The 16925-nt window shown below is 37.9% G+C and overlaps 1 protein-coding gene across 2 annotated transcripts in view; it reads left to right on the plus strand.

Moving 5' to 3' along the window:
* The first annotated feature begins 5356 nt into the window (after nt 1-5356).
* dnajb6b (DnaJ heat shock protein family (Hsp40) member B6b) overlaps nt 5357-16925 on the plus strand; it is a 30035-nt gene continuing 18466 nt past the window's right edge. The window contains exons 1-2 of one of the 2 annotated variants that reach the window (XM_031732538.2): nt 5357-5509; nt 15382-15504. In XM_031732538.2, coding sequence (XP_031588398.2) covers nt 15440-15504 — 65 coding nt within the window. In that variant the 5' untranslated portion in view covers nt 5357-5509; nt 15382-15439. The remainder of the gene's footprint in view (nt 5510-15381; nt 15505-16925) is intronic. The other variant, XM_039617371.1, reaches the window with a different exon arrangement.

Raw genomic sequence — 16925 nt, forward strand, 5'->3', positions numbered from 1 at the left:
CTCACTGCTTATCAGTTCCTCAGCTATGTCTTCTGTGTATATCCTAAATTTCTAAGGTGTGACTTGAGGGGAGATCATCTTTTTTGTTAAAATGATTGAAAGCCACTATGCAAATGTGAGAACTTCACCTTCTTATTTCATAGTTGAGATTTAGTGTTAAAAATAAGCTCAAAAATTGAGTCTGAGCCTTTTCTTCTAACAGGCTTCTTTTGACTGTTTTGATCAAACAGTTTTATAATATCTTATAATATAAACTAAGCGCTGGCTCACTAAGCCTTTTTCAGTATATCAAACACACCCCAACTCTTACACCCGTGCAGAGGCGTGACACTGATAATTATTCACAATTAAAAGTTCCACTATAACAGTGCTAGTGTAGTGGGTATCCTCTTCTCATAGCAGGGAAAACAGGTGAGGTTACATGGAAACCTGTCCCTCCCTTCTCTGTGGTTTTGGATCAGGCTTATAACAACAGACACAGGTCGTATGTTTCTCGTGCCGCACGACAGATGGCGCAAAAAGCCGTTTGTCTGATTCTTTTGCTCCCTGAATGCCGCGTGAAAGCGCTTCTTATAATCCGACACGTTTCTGTTTGTTAGGGGATATGCGAGGCACGTGACAGCGTCGTTTCGTCCACTGTGCGCGCGTGAACAGCAAAGACAGTCTGGTGTTGGGTGTCATCGCGGATGTGTGAGCAGGTCACCGCAACGACGCTGCTGTCCACGCTCAATGACGTGCTGCTTTCAGGTGTCCCTCGGTGAAACGGGTGCCATCAAAATTACCATAAAACATGAAATAAAAACAAACGACAGACTTTTTAAATTTAAGCGTTTCAATGATTGAATTAAATAAAAATAAAATAAGTTTTAATGATAGTTTTAGTTTTTGTCAGATCCCAGATCTAGATTGCTGGGGTATTCTCATGATATATATACACGTCTCTTAATTATTACTTATTATTAATCTCTGGCTCTCTTCCACAGCGTCCTGTCTTCCTCCCCTCACCCCAACCGCTCGCGGCAGATGACCGACCCTCCCTGCTGGAGGTTTCTTCCTGTTAAGATATTTTGGAAAATATTGTTTTCCTTTCCACTGTCGCCAAAACGATTGCTCACAGGGGTTATAAGATTGTTGGTGTTTTCTCAGTTTTCTTTGTATTAAGGAAACTGTTGTTGTGATTTGGCGCCATATAACCAAAATTAAATTGAACTGAACTGAACCGACAGGAGAAGAAAGGTATTCATTACAGGTATGCAGAAGAGCATCTTTGAATGCACAACATGTCAAGGCTTAAAGCAGATGGGCTTCAGCAGCACCAGAAGACCACACCACGGGCTGAAGCTGTCAAGAACAGGACAGTTCACAGCAACAGTTCACACAGGCTCACCAAAAGAGGACGATATATGACATGGAAAAAATGTTGCCTGGAGTTTATGAAGTCTCAGTTTCTGCTGTGACATTCAGATGGTAGGATCATTTTTTAGGGGTAAAGATAAGAGCGTGGCTCCATCCTGCTTTGTATCAACAGTTCAGGCCACTGGTGGCTTGAATGTGCCTTTAAATAATTTGATTACATGTAAGTTTTTCATCTATTTTTGTTACTTATGTACAGTATAAAATGTTAAATTTAATGGAATCTGGTCAAATTATTATTTGATTAGTATGCATTTGGGTAATACCAAGCACATCTCCATTAATGATTGATTATTTGAATAAATAAACTTTTGGTTATATATATTTTAGTTGCATTCATATTTATTGAGGTTGAAAACTATTTTGGTACTGCTGATGACCATGTCCATCCCTTCATGACTGCAGTGTACCCATCTTCTTAATGGTTTCCAGCAGAATAACAAACCATGTCACAAAGCTCAAATCATCTCAAACTGGTTTCTTAAAGAAAACAATAAGTTCACTGTGCTCAAATTACCTCCACAGTTCAGATTGCAATCCAGCAGAGCACCTGTGGGACATGGGCTAACGAGAGATTCTCTTGAGGAATGTGCAGCAAATAATTCTGCAGCAACTGTCGATGCTATCACGTTGACATGGACCAAAAACTCTGAGGAATGTTTTCAGCACCTTGTTGAATCTGAGGCACAAAAAATCATGTGTTGACAGTGAGTCAAGTGCTTGTGTTGTATTATCTCTTCTGAACTTCTTAAATCTCAGTCTGTCAAATACTATCTATATTGCAACTGATGTAAAAGAAAACCAACAGTGACACTGATGAAAACTACACTGAAATTAAACATTTTAAACAGTAAATGTTAATATTTTATTTTCTGTTCTTTAACATTGTCCTACATTTTATTTATTTATTGTTTACTGCACTAAATCTCAGATTAGCCCTGTGATAGACTGGTGACCTGGTATAGACTCCAGCCACCCTGTGACTTTGAATTAGTGGGTACTCAAAAAAATGGATATATAGATGTAGTGTTATATGGATTTTACAGAGTTTTATATGAGAATGTGCATTTATCTGGGTGGTTAAAACCGGTGGGAATTTTCAGACAGGACCAGAACATATGAAGGGAAGTAGCTGGAGTCTGTTTACATCTATCACATGGGTCTATGTTTGGAAATATTTTTGGTAGTTTAGCTTTTGAGAAATGTAACCTGTGTAAAACACTTTGAATTGTATTAAGGAATGCCTTGAACATATAGAAGACAAATGGACCCTGGTAAGAGCCATATCCCACTCTTCGTACAAAATGCTTGTTTTGCAGGAACTGAGCTAAGAGGTGGCCGTGACCGATATCAGGCCCCAGTTATCATGTCTACAGCCGCCTCCACACATTCTTTTATACTGATATGTCTGCAGGATTATTCAATTGGTAAAAAACTATAGAGTCTAGTGATCCCAAATAAAAATCTAACCCAACAAAATCCTTTAGTAAATATCCTCTCACTTGTCAATGGCAGTCATCAAGGGCAGTTTTGACTGATTACCTTCATTCAGCAGACAAAACAGCTACAACAATGCAGATTTTTTCCCCCTCATCATTTATAAATAGTTCAGGTTATTGTCCCGAATTCGAAAATGTGGCACAAAAACAAACCAATGGAGGCCCAGAAGAGTGCAATCAGATGAAGAGTTTATTAAGAACACACGCGTGGGAGGAAGTACACAGCATCACATCAGCATACTTCTTCGCCCAAAAATACACAAACAATTGCTTTTATAATGTCAGGGTTAACGCCCCTTCTCGCGTTATAAGAACATTATTTGCATCTTTTACAGTAAGTGATCAATTTTAAGAGCTAAATGCAGACGCCGAAGTTCCTCTTTCTAGCATCTTCTTCCAAATATGGCGATGATTTCAGGCCCTGAAGGTCCCCGTGGACTTGTCCTCCTCTTTGGCACATCTTCTGTCACCTGTTACTAAGCAAACTCAAATGCAACAAGAAGCTGAATACATTCAGGCCTTTGCTCAAGCCTGTTTCTAGATTATATGTGTTATATGTGTTTTGTAGGCGTGTATGCAGTTTTAACCTTCTATAGCTCCAAGTCACTTACACAATAGATTGTCCGGACATCGTGCCGAACGAGGCTTACAACCTTTAATTAATTGACTGAGCTTCAACTCTTTAGTAAGCACAAAATGCAATGTGAGTATACAATGATTATGACCGCACCTGTAATAAAGGTTAATATGGTGCCAGTATGTTTAAACATCTTAATACCGTCTTAATGCTGTAGGTTATGTTATTAATGCAATGTTAATGATGTAGATTATATCGTAGCAGTAAAATAATTTCTTTAATTCCACATTATCCTGTTGATAATAATAACATTTGTCACCGAGAAACAAAGCAAGTGTAAACTGAAGGTCACTTTTACCTCTCTATGTGGACCTGTGCTTACATAGTGATCGTCTACCCTATTTGAGCAATCAAAGTGCGTCTTACTAAAAAACTCATTCACCCATTCATTCAAGCACCTTTTGCCCTATAATTCACACACTTACAAGGGAGGCAATTTGGGGTTCACTGTCTTGCTCAAGGATACTTCGACATGCAGATGAGGATCGAAATACCAATCAGTAATTAACATTGGTAATAGCTGTAATTAAAATAGTTTATCACATCGACTGCTCTTCCTCTCTTTAAGAAAATTTGGTGCTTTACTTTGTGCTTATGAAATTTATAAAAGTAAAATAAAGAAAACTGTTCTTTTTAAAAAAAACAATAAACTGGAAAACAGAGAAGTTATAATGCTATGAAGGCCACTTTGAAACCTACCTTTGTTTGTGGAAATGAAACAATAAAAATCAGCCCTTTTCAGCTTTTAGGTTTCAAAGTTTTAGTTAAATTTTGACAAAAAGCTGGGCGAAAGAAAACAGATGTATCCATGCACTGTTACATTCGCTATTTTCATCCACAGGTTTGTTTGTTGTTTTTTTTAAATCAGCAAAACTAATACTATGAGGTACAGATGATAGATTTCACATTTCTGGTAATGAAATATTTAAACATTATTAGTTTATTTTTTTAAATTCACAATTTGGAAGCTCATTTCTGCCAGTGAAAAAACCCCTGAATTAAACAAAACAAACATATATAATTGCCATATATAATTTAGAATTGGAGTTATTATCTCAAACCTTTTAAGCATCTAGTTAAGCATCTCAAAATTCTGACTTACTAAATCAAAGTTTTTGGAGAAAATAACTCAAAATTGAGAAAATAACTGAAATTATTCACTCAAAATTTTGACTTAGTTCTTTCTGTCAGTCAGGAAAGTTTTTTTCAGTGGAGGAAACATAACACATTGCACAGTTTTACAATAACTGATAAACACAATTTAAAAATGCAAGTAACAAATGTTCATTTCCATTTAACACTGATCTAGTTTTCTGTCAGCAAGACTCAATGTAGGTTAAAAATCCACATATAGCTCTGGAGTCTGAAGTCACAGGTTAGAGACCTCTTCCTCAAACAGACAGTATGTGAAAAGCGACACTATACAACAACCTGAAAGTGTTTTACTTTGACTTAAACTATCAAGACTTAGGAACGGGCCAGCAAAAGTAGAAATGTTATACCAGCAAATATAATTAATTCCCTAAAACAAAAGGGGTGGGGGCATATTGCAACCTGTGCTGGTGCCACCCCATGACACCCACCTGGACACGCCCCTGCACGGCCTTGAGGTTATGGGGTAACTGGTGCGCTCTCCACTTTTTCCAGCTTTTTTCACGTTAACCTCTTATAAGTGAGAGTAAAAACAGGCTGTCAGGATATGTCTTGTCTGTAAATATTGCACCATTACAAACTTTAAACTGACCTTTATCCGCAGTAAAACAATGTTAGTTTTCTTTTTTTCGAGGGTCCTTGAAAGCAGCAGCATTGTGGGCTAGGCCATATCAGCGGCCACTCAACCAGCTACCAAGAAAGCCACTACCAGCTGCTGCTGCAGTTACAGTTTCCGTACTCAGGCAAGGAAAACAGGAGGAACAGCAACAATCTGGTGGCTTTTTGGGCGGACATTTCCTTCTTTCAGGTAGGCTCGAGATGAATTAGGGGAGAGGGCCGCTTGGCTTCAGTTTGCTGAAAGAAAGAAAGAGTGGCGAAAAGCGTTTGTCGTGTGTTGCCGCATCGAGTACATCTAGTACATGTGGGGATGCTGTGGTGGAGTCACCCAGTATGTCCCCTGCTAATGTTGGAATCATTTAGGATATATTAAGATTATTTTAATGTAGTTAATGTAGGACACAAACGAAATGTAGTTTTCGTTTGTGTCCGAGAGGCTGTTTTTCAGGATACTACCCCATAGTAAAGCTAGCGTGTAAGAATAACGAGTGGATCTCTTGCCTCTTGTCTTTTTGCCTGCCCGCTGCCGTAAATTTTGAGTTAGCTCAGGCTAAAACAAATAAATAATTAAAAAACAAAACAAAACAAAAAACCCAGTCCGTCTATACAAACTATTTAGTAAATTCAGGGGTGTATGACAGCATGATAAACTTGTATTTGGTACCAGTGATGCTATAAATGCCAGTCTAACGCTAACGTTAGCCCGTATCGTCTACAGTCGGATATTAAAGTTAAGACTACCATAGAGAGATTTCTGTTTTTGTGTAATATCATTGCTGTCTTTAAAAAAATATATATAATATATATACATATCTTTATATTAGTGGATTTGTTTTGGAAATTTAGACGGCTAAAACTATTCCCTTTCCGCTTTAAGACTTTTCTAGAAGTTTCTGTTAAACCGATGCGGAGGGAGAGGTTCACAAGTTAGGGCTCCAGCTGGGAGATCTCAGATTGGCCTGTTGACATTAGTTAGCTTCCAGAAAGTGTTCTGGAGAGAAAATAAACACGTTTTCAGTGGGACGAGAGAGGGAAAAAAATTGACTATAATTTGTTTAGCACGTTTTTGGTTGCTATTGGTTACAGAACACAGGGGGGACAGGAAGTGGCCACTGACTAAGTTCGGAATCAGCTGGCTGATTAGCGTCAGTAAAGTTTTAATGTCGTCGGGTGACCGGTTTTTCCACTCTTGAAAGAACACCAGGCCAACATCTTTTTTTCAAATAAAACAGTTTTTTTTATGAAGAGTTATAAAGTGATATTTGGATTGTCAGCACAGTACATCTGAAAACAAGTTCTCATTAAGCAGTTACTAAAATAACCACTATCTGCTGCCATATGAGGGTCTATCAAAGCCAGGTTTGGTCTTATTTTGGTAAGGGCCTAATATTAAATAATTAATTATTTTAAAAGGAGCCATGTGACTTGAGGACAGAAGAGTCAGTCCTCCCCAAAGAGTCTAGTTTGGCCCACTGGATGGTTTTGTGTGGAAGATGTAGCGAAGTCATTAACTGCTCCAGTTTTCCCAGTTAAATGCTGTGTTATTTCAGTAATTTGAAAAAGCTGTTAGTGACTGGTCCGCTCCATTTCACATATCTCTGGGCTACATGTGGACCCATGAACTTATATTGATGCTCCTGCTTAAGGAGGTGCATATCAATATAACCAGTGATACACTTATTGTGAAATTTGGCTGGTGTGGATTGATTTTTATTTCATTTCTTGGTGGTTCCAAAGTTATTCAGATTCACCTAACAAAAGAAAGTTGTCTTATTTGATCCCAGCAGGAGACACAAATACCTGGTGTTTTTAAAAACAAAACAAAAAACAATTTAAAAAAAACAACACATTACAGAAAAACGGATGGATGCAAAACAAATGCCAGTACTCAGTCTGGTTTAAATGCCAAGGTATAAAAAAGAGTTTTTAGATGGGTTTTGAAGATGTCGAGTGTTGGAAAACTCCTAATTTGAAGGACTTTAGGGGAAGCTACAGGAAAGGCCTGATCTCCTCTATAAGGGAGGATCAGGCCAGGGATCAGTCATTAAGATGTTTTACAGGAATTCACAGTTTCATTTCCAGTCATCTCTAAGTGAGGATCTGCTTCCTCCTTTGGTTAACTAGTAGACCAAATTAGTATAATAAGTCCAGTTCAAACATGTGGTGGCTTCATTTTTGTTGCTGTATTGCCACATCAGGCTGTATTACTTGTTGACAGTCTTCTGATGAACCAAGCCTCTTATGAGGTTTTCGTTGAGTGACTGTTGGTTTGTCGTTCTGTATTGTTCTGAGTTTGACAATTTGATGGCTTGCAGTTTCGTTTTGAAGTCCCTTATTTTATCTTATCAGAGCAAACATTTTTATTGCTTTGTGTTTTATTTGCTGACATACAGTAAGTCTCTATACCACTCCTTTCAGTATGCTTTACAGCATGTAGCTCGCCACCTTTGACTTTGATTTTTGTGGCTGACTGATTCCAGCAAATTGAATGTCTGAGTAACTATAGAACCATTACAATGACATTAAGCTGTCAAGCTATGTTAAATAACACTATTGAGCCTTTGTTAAATATGAAATGAACATTGGTCGTATCCTCCTAAAGCAGAATTCCTGTTGCTGTGTTTGTTTCAGGTTACATAGGTGAAGAGTGAAGGATTTTGTGTATGCCAGCTACACAGACATGAAGACATACAGTTCTTTGAAATGCTTGGCAGTCCACAAGTAGAGTGCTGATTACTGGAAAAGTTTGCTTGAATAGCAAAGAGCATGAGCGTTGGTCATTGTGATGAGGAGATGGGATGAAAAGAATGTTTAAGCAGCAAACAAAGGCTATAGGTGGACAGTTGTCATTGTCTTTAACACCTGGTTTCACTTTACTTCACTTCAAAGTCTTGTGTCTGTTATGACTTCTGTGGAAGAGGAAAAGTTAAATACCAACAATAGCATAAACCCAGCAGTGGGAGTAGCCAGCACTACCGGTTGTTCCACATTTATTTCTTTTTTTGCCACTGGCCTCTGATCAAGATCATGCAGCTATAATATATAGAAAATGGTCTGCAAAGTGCCACATAGGACCAAGAGGTACAGCAGATGTCGAGGTGTTTGGTCTTTTTTATTTTAAATGAGCTGATGGGTTTAAAAAAACAAAACAAACAAAAAAAAGGCTGGATCAGCAAAAGTATCCCATTTGCTGAAATTTGGGTTTCTCTGTCCAGCAAGACGACACTCACTGTTTACTGTAAATGAGGTCTTCTATGATAAACATGTTTCCACTGATAGTGAGTGAGGAGAAAAACGCTCCTGTACTGCTTAAAGCACAAATGCTTTTGTCATTGCCATGAATAGTTTCAGGTAAGAAACAGGCTAGCTGTTGTGTTGTGTTTAGCTGTCATCTGATTCTCTGTTCTGTAAGATGTAATTTGTGTTATGTCCTGGACTCAGCTGCCTAGAGCCTGTTTTATCCAGTGCTCTTGTCTTGTTAATATCACATTTTTAGTGGTGTTTGAGTCCTCTTGGACGCTGACAGAAATACTTCAGATGCCTTTTTCCGATTACATAGTTGCCCTAAAAACACAAGGGATTTTATAACCCAACTTCCACAGATGCAAACCAAAACGCTGAAGTCTAATCTGAGATTTCGATCAGCAGATAAACCCTTGGGCTGCTCTGTGGTGAAACAATTTTGGGGGGGTGGAAACAGAAGTCGTTAAAACATTTACGAGACTTTCTGTACCCTCAGCAGCTGCTGATACTAGACTGAAGCGTATAATAAATATGCTGTTTCTTCAACACTGATCATAAGTGATGGTCATCATTTTTGAGCTAGAAATGCTCAAAAATTATGGTCTTAAACTGGGTTTTCTCTTTCTAATGAAAGTGATTCTGATCATACACACTTTTTAAAAAGGATATTTGTACATTTTATCGCAAATTATTCAGTCAGACTGAACATCTAACCTTCAGTAGGCTCAATAGAACTAAATTGAACAGTTTAGATATGGCTGATGACTACTGAGCATCTCCACAGGCTTCAATACAAACCTCAGTAACAGCTAGTCTTAGTCACCCAATATTTACTTATAAATTTATCAATATCTGTAAATGACTATGACAAAAACAATATAAAACAGTAAAACATTTTTAAGTCATAACATGTGCACCTTGAGTGCTCTTAAAGTACTGCATATAAAGTGTTTTCACATGAAGTGTAACTCTTCTGTCTAATGTGTTTGAATGTGAGTGAAAACTTGTAGAAACATGCTCTTGAAACCTGGAGTCAGGCGATGATTTATGCTGTGTAATGGAATTTACCCGAATGATTATAGATCAGTCATACACTACGACCAAGAATAGACCACATTCAATAAATGATAATGTCTCAAATGGCACAAAAAATCTGACAGTCCAAATAAAATAGTGTTGCTTGTTTTACTCCTGCTACTTTGTAATCACTGCTTTGGAAGACCACTCCAGTGTTCAAATGGGGGGGGGGGTTCTCCTTACATATAAGGCAGATCACAGTTCCACCAAATTCAACAAAAAAATACTGCAATGTCCATCTATCTTGAATTTTTCCCTGTTTGTCATCCACTCTTCTTTTAGGTTTGGAAAGCAACTTCTGCTAATACTACTTTTTCTTCTCCTCCTGCTGCTTCACATTATCTACCCTAATCTCATCAAACCTGCACTTACTTGCAATTAGAAATTTTAAAATACGAAAGAATAGGTCGTCTTACTTGTGGAAAAAACCCCCCAAAACAGTAACTTCAAGGGCCAAATTGATTGATATGTATGTATGTATGTATGTATGTATGGATGGATGGCACTGAAATGATTGCGTCACACAATAAAATGATCATTTTTCTTCCTTACTGACTTTCTCACAGTTGATAAGGACCTCTAATAAGTTGTAATGTCATTGTTCCCACAACCCAGTAACTATGAACAAACAGGGGTTTCCTTCCTTTTAAGGATTTTTCCTGGGGAAAGGAGTGCATGCAGAGTACTGACACAGAGAATAAGCTGAGGATTTCTAACACTTGTGTAGCTGTATAATGTAATAATAATAATGTATCACAAAGTCCCACAGCAGCACACCTGGACATGTCTCAAAGCACACCATTTGGGGAACCAGAAAGTGGACTGTTGTGAATTTAGTATTACAGGGATGCAGAGTGCAGCAACTGTAGTTGGTCCACTTATAAATTGAGATTAAGATACTTCATTTGTCATTTTATAAAGATACAATGAAATTTAATTTGTTTACTTTTTTCAACCACTGGTAAAGGGTAAAAGCAGCTTTTAAAAGAGACACAAAAAATAATGTGCCAGACTGTGTTTACTTTACATAAGGATAATGTCTCTGTGAAATAAAGCAGAATTGGCTAATGTGTTATCTATGATTCTGCCAATGCGAAGCTCTAATGCTCCTTTTATAGGCTCAACCTGTCCTCTTCTCTCTGGTCAGTATTTCTTAAGCCCAACAGAACCAGCTCACTTTCGCTCGTAATGGCAGTATCGTAAAGTATAAATGCAAACAATGATGAATGCTCTGCGGCTCTTCAGTAAAGAGTCTCATTCATCGACAGTTACATAATATTGCTCCTTCAAGGGCGATCTCAGTTGGCACACCAGTACGGCACAGCTGAGAAAACTTAAACCGATGTTGCTGTAATCTCTTGCTGCTCAGCTTGCCGGCATGTGTTTCCTCCAAAGTGTTGTGTTGATTCCTGTTGGGTTGATCTTACATAAGAGAGGTGCACCGAGAGGTCAGGTCATTATTGATTGCTTATTTCTGTCACCCTTTGTCCAAAAATTAGACTCCCGACCCTTGTCAGTACATGTTTCACGGGGTAGGTGGTGGGTTTCAGAGCCTTGCCTTGTGGTTTTGATAAAAAATTTGCCAGTGCCGTGACTCATTTAAAGTCCGGGGAGCCGCCAAGCTGTCACCAACCTGTTATACACCCCAAATAGTGTTAACGTTGTTGGACCAGTGGTCAAAATTCCAAAGAAATTCACTTTGTGGCATCAATTACTGTCTGCTGTAGGGATTCTTACCAGTTGGATGAACAAATTATTATGCCTTGTCTATGATTTCAACATTAGTAAGTTGTAATTCATATTTTAAGGACTTTAAAAATATTAGGTTTGATTTTTGAATGGTGCAGGAACCAAATTACTGCAGCGTACATGGAGAAGGTTAGATTCTTGTATGTGCCATGGGATTCATCAGTTGTGAGATTCTGTCCATTATATTTAATTACATTGCAAATCCCCTGTCCTCTTCACAAAAACTTCTTTTAGCACAAGAAACACTTTCTGCCCAACCGACTTTTCATATCATCCTATCAAGGAAAGACGAAAACAGTTTTTGAATAGATGTTGATTATGTTAAGAAGCCACCATAAAACAAACAAAAAAAGTAAAAAGCTGTTGGTGTGTTTGAGAAGCTGAAAACTGCAAATGATCAATTGTGGCAAGTGACAATTGGTTAATCAATAATCACTGGAAATGTCTCTGAAAGTGGTCTTTAGTTGCTAAATGTTCCTACAGTCAATTTCCTGATGTTATGTCAAGTCAGTTCAGTAGTCTTGGAAGACTGCACAGCATGTCTTTTTTTTTTTTTTTTCTTCTTTTTTTTTTAAATACTCCCAGTGCAAGCAAAAAGATAAAAACTGCAGATATCTTTATGTTTTTTTAGAAAAAGTTGCTATGTAGTGCACTTTTAGAAGAGCTTGTTTTAGGAAAATAGAAAAAAACCTGGTGGTCTGCTGTTTGTCTGCATTTACAGCCATCACCTTTGCTTAATTGATGCATTATGGGATTAACTGACCCACATGTGCTTACTCTGAGGGATAACAGGAATCAAGTTCATTTACATTAGCTGTGTAATGCAAGCACAGGGCACATGCAGGCATGAATGCACTCTTAATGCTCTGCGCAGTACTGCAAAGTGCATCTCTAGAAGTCGCTTGTGTCCACTAAATCCCAACTGCCGCGGGGGCGCTGGTGATGGGTGAGCGGGTCAGTTATGGCTCAAGTGAGGGAGATAAAAGTAGATATGAGTCAGGACACTGGTTTGTTTTTTTTACAAAACTCAGAAGGTCATCCCTTTTTATATTTAGATTGCGGACTAAATTAGTGTCAGGTTAGATGGAGGTTGTATGATAAAGTATCAGAGGGAGATTTGGAATTGCTGCCTTACTAGGATATATGAAGGAGAGTTTAGTGCCTGTGCCATGTCCCCACCAGGAGACACTCGTTGGCACTACTTTGTGCCAAACACCCCCAACCCCCCACATAACAGACACAAACACAATCTATCTGCAAAGGCCACAGGTTATAAATAGCTAACAAATAGAACACAGTGGACTCCAGTAGTCCTCACTGGTTTGTTTTTGTATCTTTCAGTACAACAAATAATGCATCCCTCAATTAAAAGTAGGGTTTTGTCCCGTTTTCCTTACAAACACAGTAAGGGTAAATATGTGGTAGTAGTGCAACAGCCTTTTTGTACTATAAAATAAAGACCTGAATGCAACCATACAGGAGAAGCTGAAATGTTTCTCACCTTTAAGTAAAATAAGAGTATCAGAGGCAAATTTGGTAACTTCATCACCCTAGATCCAAAATAAGGACCTGTTCTCACAGTTGGCTTATATTTATAGATATAGTTTAAAAAGAAGAAGCTATAAACTCAGTACCAACATTGTCAGTGTTTTTCGCACGTTAGAAAAATGAATAATGGGGTGTAGGAGAAGAGGGAGGCTTTATAATATAATATTGATTTGAAACGCGTGGTTGCTCTTGCATATGTGCATCTTAAAAAGTAACTTTTGTTTGGTCATAGGTTTCCAAAATATTTTGTATGGTATGGCTTGAAATCAATTTGATTTACACTTTGAGTGGTTACATTTATGTCTAGGCATTAATGAAGACACCTTTAAGTTAATGTACAGAAATCGATTAAAGGTTACAGCTGTTTGTTCACAACTTGACTGGTGCATGTAAAGAACAGGCTTCTAGTAGGGACCATGTATACGTATGATATAAAAGAGCTGCTGTGAATCAAAGAGCTGGAGTCCATTAGTAATAGTTCCCTGCTGTTGTCATGGATTGAGGAAGTACTACACAGTGAATGTAGGAGTTAGTTTGCTGTATTTGTTAGCCTTGGAAAAGGTATTCGATTACTTCAGATAATAGTTCATTTAACCATAGATGCCTGTGTCATCTTGTTTTAGGGGGTAGGGTTTACAGTGCATTCATAAACACACCCACAAGTAACTCACTGAAAAGTATGCTTTTATTTTTTGCTAATAATTTTTAGGTTGTAAGGTTTTAGGTTGTAGCTGAAACTAGGGGTAGGCGATATATCGAATATACTCGATGTATCGCAAGTTTTCCTGCGTACAATGGTATAAATTGCCATGACAGTCTTAAGCTGTCTGCATGTAATTCACTGAGGTTTTTTTTTTTTTTTTTTTTTTTTTTTCCCCACCCACACGGTGCAAAGGCATCATTAATCTCCCCATCCCAACGCTTGGATTTCACAAGGAGGATGTCAAGCAAAAATGCAGTAATTTGCATAACATGCAGTAAAACTATTGCCGCAAAAGGTAGCAGTACTACGAATTTGTTCCACCAGCTGTAAAGTTATCTACTGAAAAATTAAGAATGTTTTAAACACATGGCAGCGTTTCAGCACGCACGAAAAGAAAACGCTAAACCAGCTCTGATACCTGTGACTGTTCTTGGTCAGACTTTTTTATTAGTCACTGTCTAGACTTTTGATTTGTAATTTGAGTTCATCACATTTTTTTATTTTACAGTTTTTATATGTTATATGCTGTAAACACAAAAGAGCATCTTTTTAATTTCATTTGTTTTGTTTTGTCTCGTGAATTATTACTTGATGTACTTTTTTGTCGCTATGATCTTTTGTTTGTTTAAGGTTTAGTGTTAACCACAGAAAGAGACTTACTGTCACAGTATTGTCATTTGTGAAAAAACTCTGTGTGCAACTGATGGTTAAAAAATGTAACTGGTTAAAATAAAACTTCATTCATTCAGATTTTTTGCATTCAAAGTAGAACATTTTGCAAATGATGGTATAAAAATGCAACTTTTTAAAATAAAACTTGATATATTCATTTATATTCAAAAAAATATTTTGATATGAGATTAAAACTATTTCAAGCCCTAGCTGAAGTGACCTAGCTAAACTTGAAAAGTTATTTATTAGCTGTAAGAGTGGTAAGTCGGGTTACACAATATTTGTTTATTGTGCATTGGAAATGGCAATAAACAAGTTCTCGAGCAATAAAATGTAGCGCATTACCTTTGTAGCCTTCAGTTTGAAGCACGTCAGTGAACAATTGTTGAACTTTAAATTGGAGGATGGATGGCCACTTTATTAGTCCTTTTATCCTTTATCGTTTATTTCTCCCTGTTGACTTATTTTTAATTCTGCAGACTTGTTTCATCCACACAGAGTCCAATGTCTACCGCTTTTTACAGTGAATATTTCACTAACATCAAGGTCACAGATGTTTCATGTCTCCCTTCTTGATGCCAGTTTGTAAAGCTACAAAAAAAATTGTAAATTTGGTGCTAAACTTGGAGGACTTGAATGTCTTCTGATACTTTTAATCAGACCAGTTGTGTCTTGTTTTTCATAACTCTAACCCTAGATCATGATTTAAAAAAAAAAAAAAAAAAAAAAGTGATTCATGGTCTCTATAGCTGGCTCCAAAATTCAAAAGAAAAACATGTTTCATACTTTCTCTCTTTTAGCTTCAGGGTGAAGGATGATCCCCCGGTTATTATGCAATTTTGCTTGGCTTGGATTAGCTTAACTTCCCCGTCCCCGGTATTGCTATTTCAGTGCAGTGCAATATTGTTGGGTATTTCCACCCTTTTTAATGCCAGCAGCCCCCTCCCTCCCCTTTGCAAGCATACCCCTCTGGACTGGAAGGGCTGTATCTTACTCGTCACACATGGCTGTTGCAGAGTCTTGGACTTTATCTTGTAACATGTCTTAACAGAACATTACTGTTTCCACAGAGGCCACTCGCACAAGACCCTCAAGTAAAACAGCACCCACAGACACACAGACAGAGCCATGGTGGACTACTACCAGATACTAGGAGTCCAGAAAAATGCGACGCAAGAGGACATCAAGAAAGCGTAAGTCCCCCTCGAGTGTTTTGTGCTCCGTTTTCTGCCGGTGTTGACGTTAAATGTCGGCCACTTGTAGGGCGTAATAGGTTAATTATATCCCTCTGTCGCTGTATAAACTGACACAGGGAGAGGGAGAAAGGAGAGAGTGCACTGCAGAATTTTTCCACTCTTCTTCCTGTAACCTTGCTCTTGTCAAATACCTTCCACCTTCAATCACCCACTGATCAGGCTCGTTCCAGTTAATTATACTTCCTCGGTGGTTTCTCAATAACAGCAGTTTGTTTGGACATGTGAAGAGGAGAGGCAGTGTTAATACTGAGGACAGAAATAAGCCTGCTTCAAATCAGGCATGTGCTCCAGGGGCTCCATTAAGTTATTTTGGGTAGTGTGGCGAAAACAAGTGAGAGAGGAGGAAACTATTGAGCAGTATGGATCATCCTGGCCAAGAATATCCATTTGCCAAAAATATGTTACAGAAAGATAACATGTCCTGTTTTAACTCTAAATTCAGTGTTTGTACAAACTAGATGAGTCAAGCTCTTTTTGTGGGAAAATCCAGGCGAAACTGCAGTTTTCATTAACGATCATTATGTTATCATGAAGTTATCCAATATCGTGATTATAGATTTGTCTTTTTTAAAGTTGAGTACTAATTAGAAATTATTGGCACACTAACTTTACTAAACCTAAACACTGTTTAAGGTTATGGTTATGAGCATGTCTGCATTTGGCCTAAAATACAGCCTCACAAAGCTGCTGTGATGCTTGGAGACTCATTTGTCATGTCTGTTTATTAAATTTAGTGGGTATTAAATTACAGTCAGAAGCTCTAATGTTAATACAAAGCTCGGTGTTTTGTAATAAGATAAAGTTCACTTGATTCAGCCCAAAAGTTGGGAAATGACTGTGTCACAGCAGCCAAAACATTAGAGGCAACTTGTAGCAAAATTCCTTTTAATAAAATAAAATCACTCGATTAAATATGACAAAACAAATCTAAGCAAGGTTAAAGAAGTGCAAAAGAAGCACAACTAAACAAGAACTTACTGGATAAAAGTCCAAGTATAATACAATAAGAATGTTAGTAAGTAAAGAAAATTTCTGCTGTGGATTTTTCCCGTGAACTTCTGGCTACAAAGGTGTCAAAGATGTAGAGGTATGTTACACAATTACCAAGAGTGCTGCATGCATTGAGTCCAACTGAACTGTGACCAGGCTTTAGTCAGCAAGATAATGTCACAGATTACAACAAAGACTGCTGGCTATAGGTCTGTAATGGAGTGAATCCCTGGATTGTGTAAAGCCTTGCTGACTTTCAGTCCCTTGTCTTGTTCGAACATCTTTGTGTGTGTGTGCTGCTGCTGAGCTTAAAAACAAACAGCTGATGCAGCGTAAGCCACTGTGCGAGACCCGTGCTGATTGTCAAT

This window comes from Oreochromis aureus, linkage group 9, assembly GCF_013358895.1.
Source record: "Oreochromis aureus strain Israel breed Guangdong linkage group 9, ZZ_aureus, whole genome shotgun sequence".
In the NCBI taxonomy this organism is placed as follows: domain Eukaryota; kingdom Metazoa; phylum Chordata; class Actinopteri; order Cichliformes; family Cichlidae; genus Oreochromis; species Oreochromis aureus.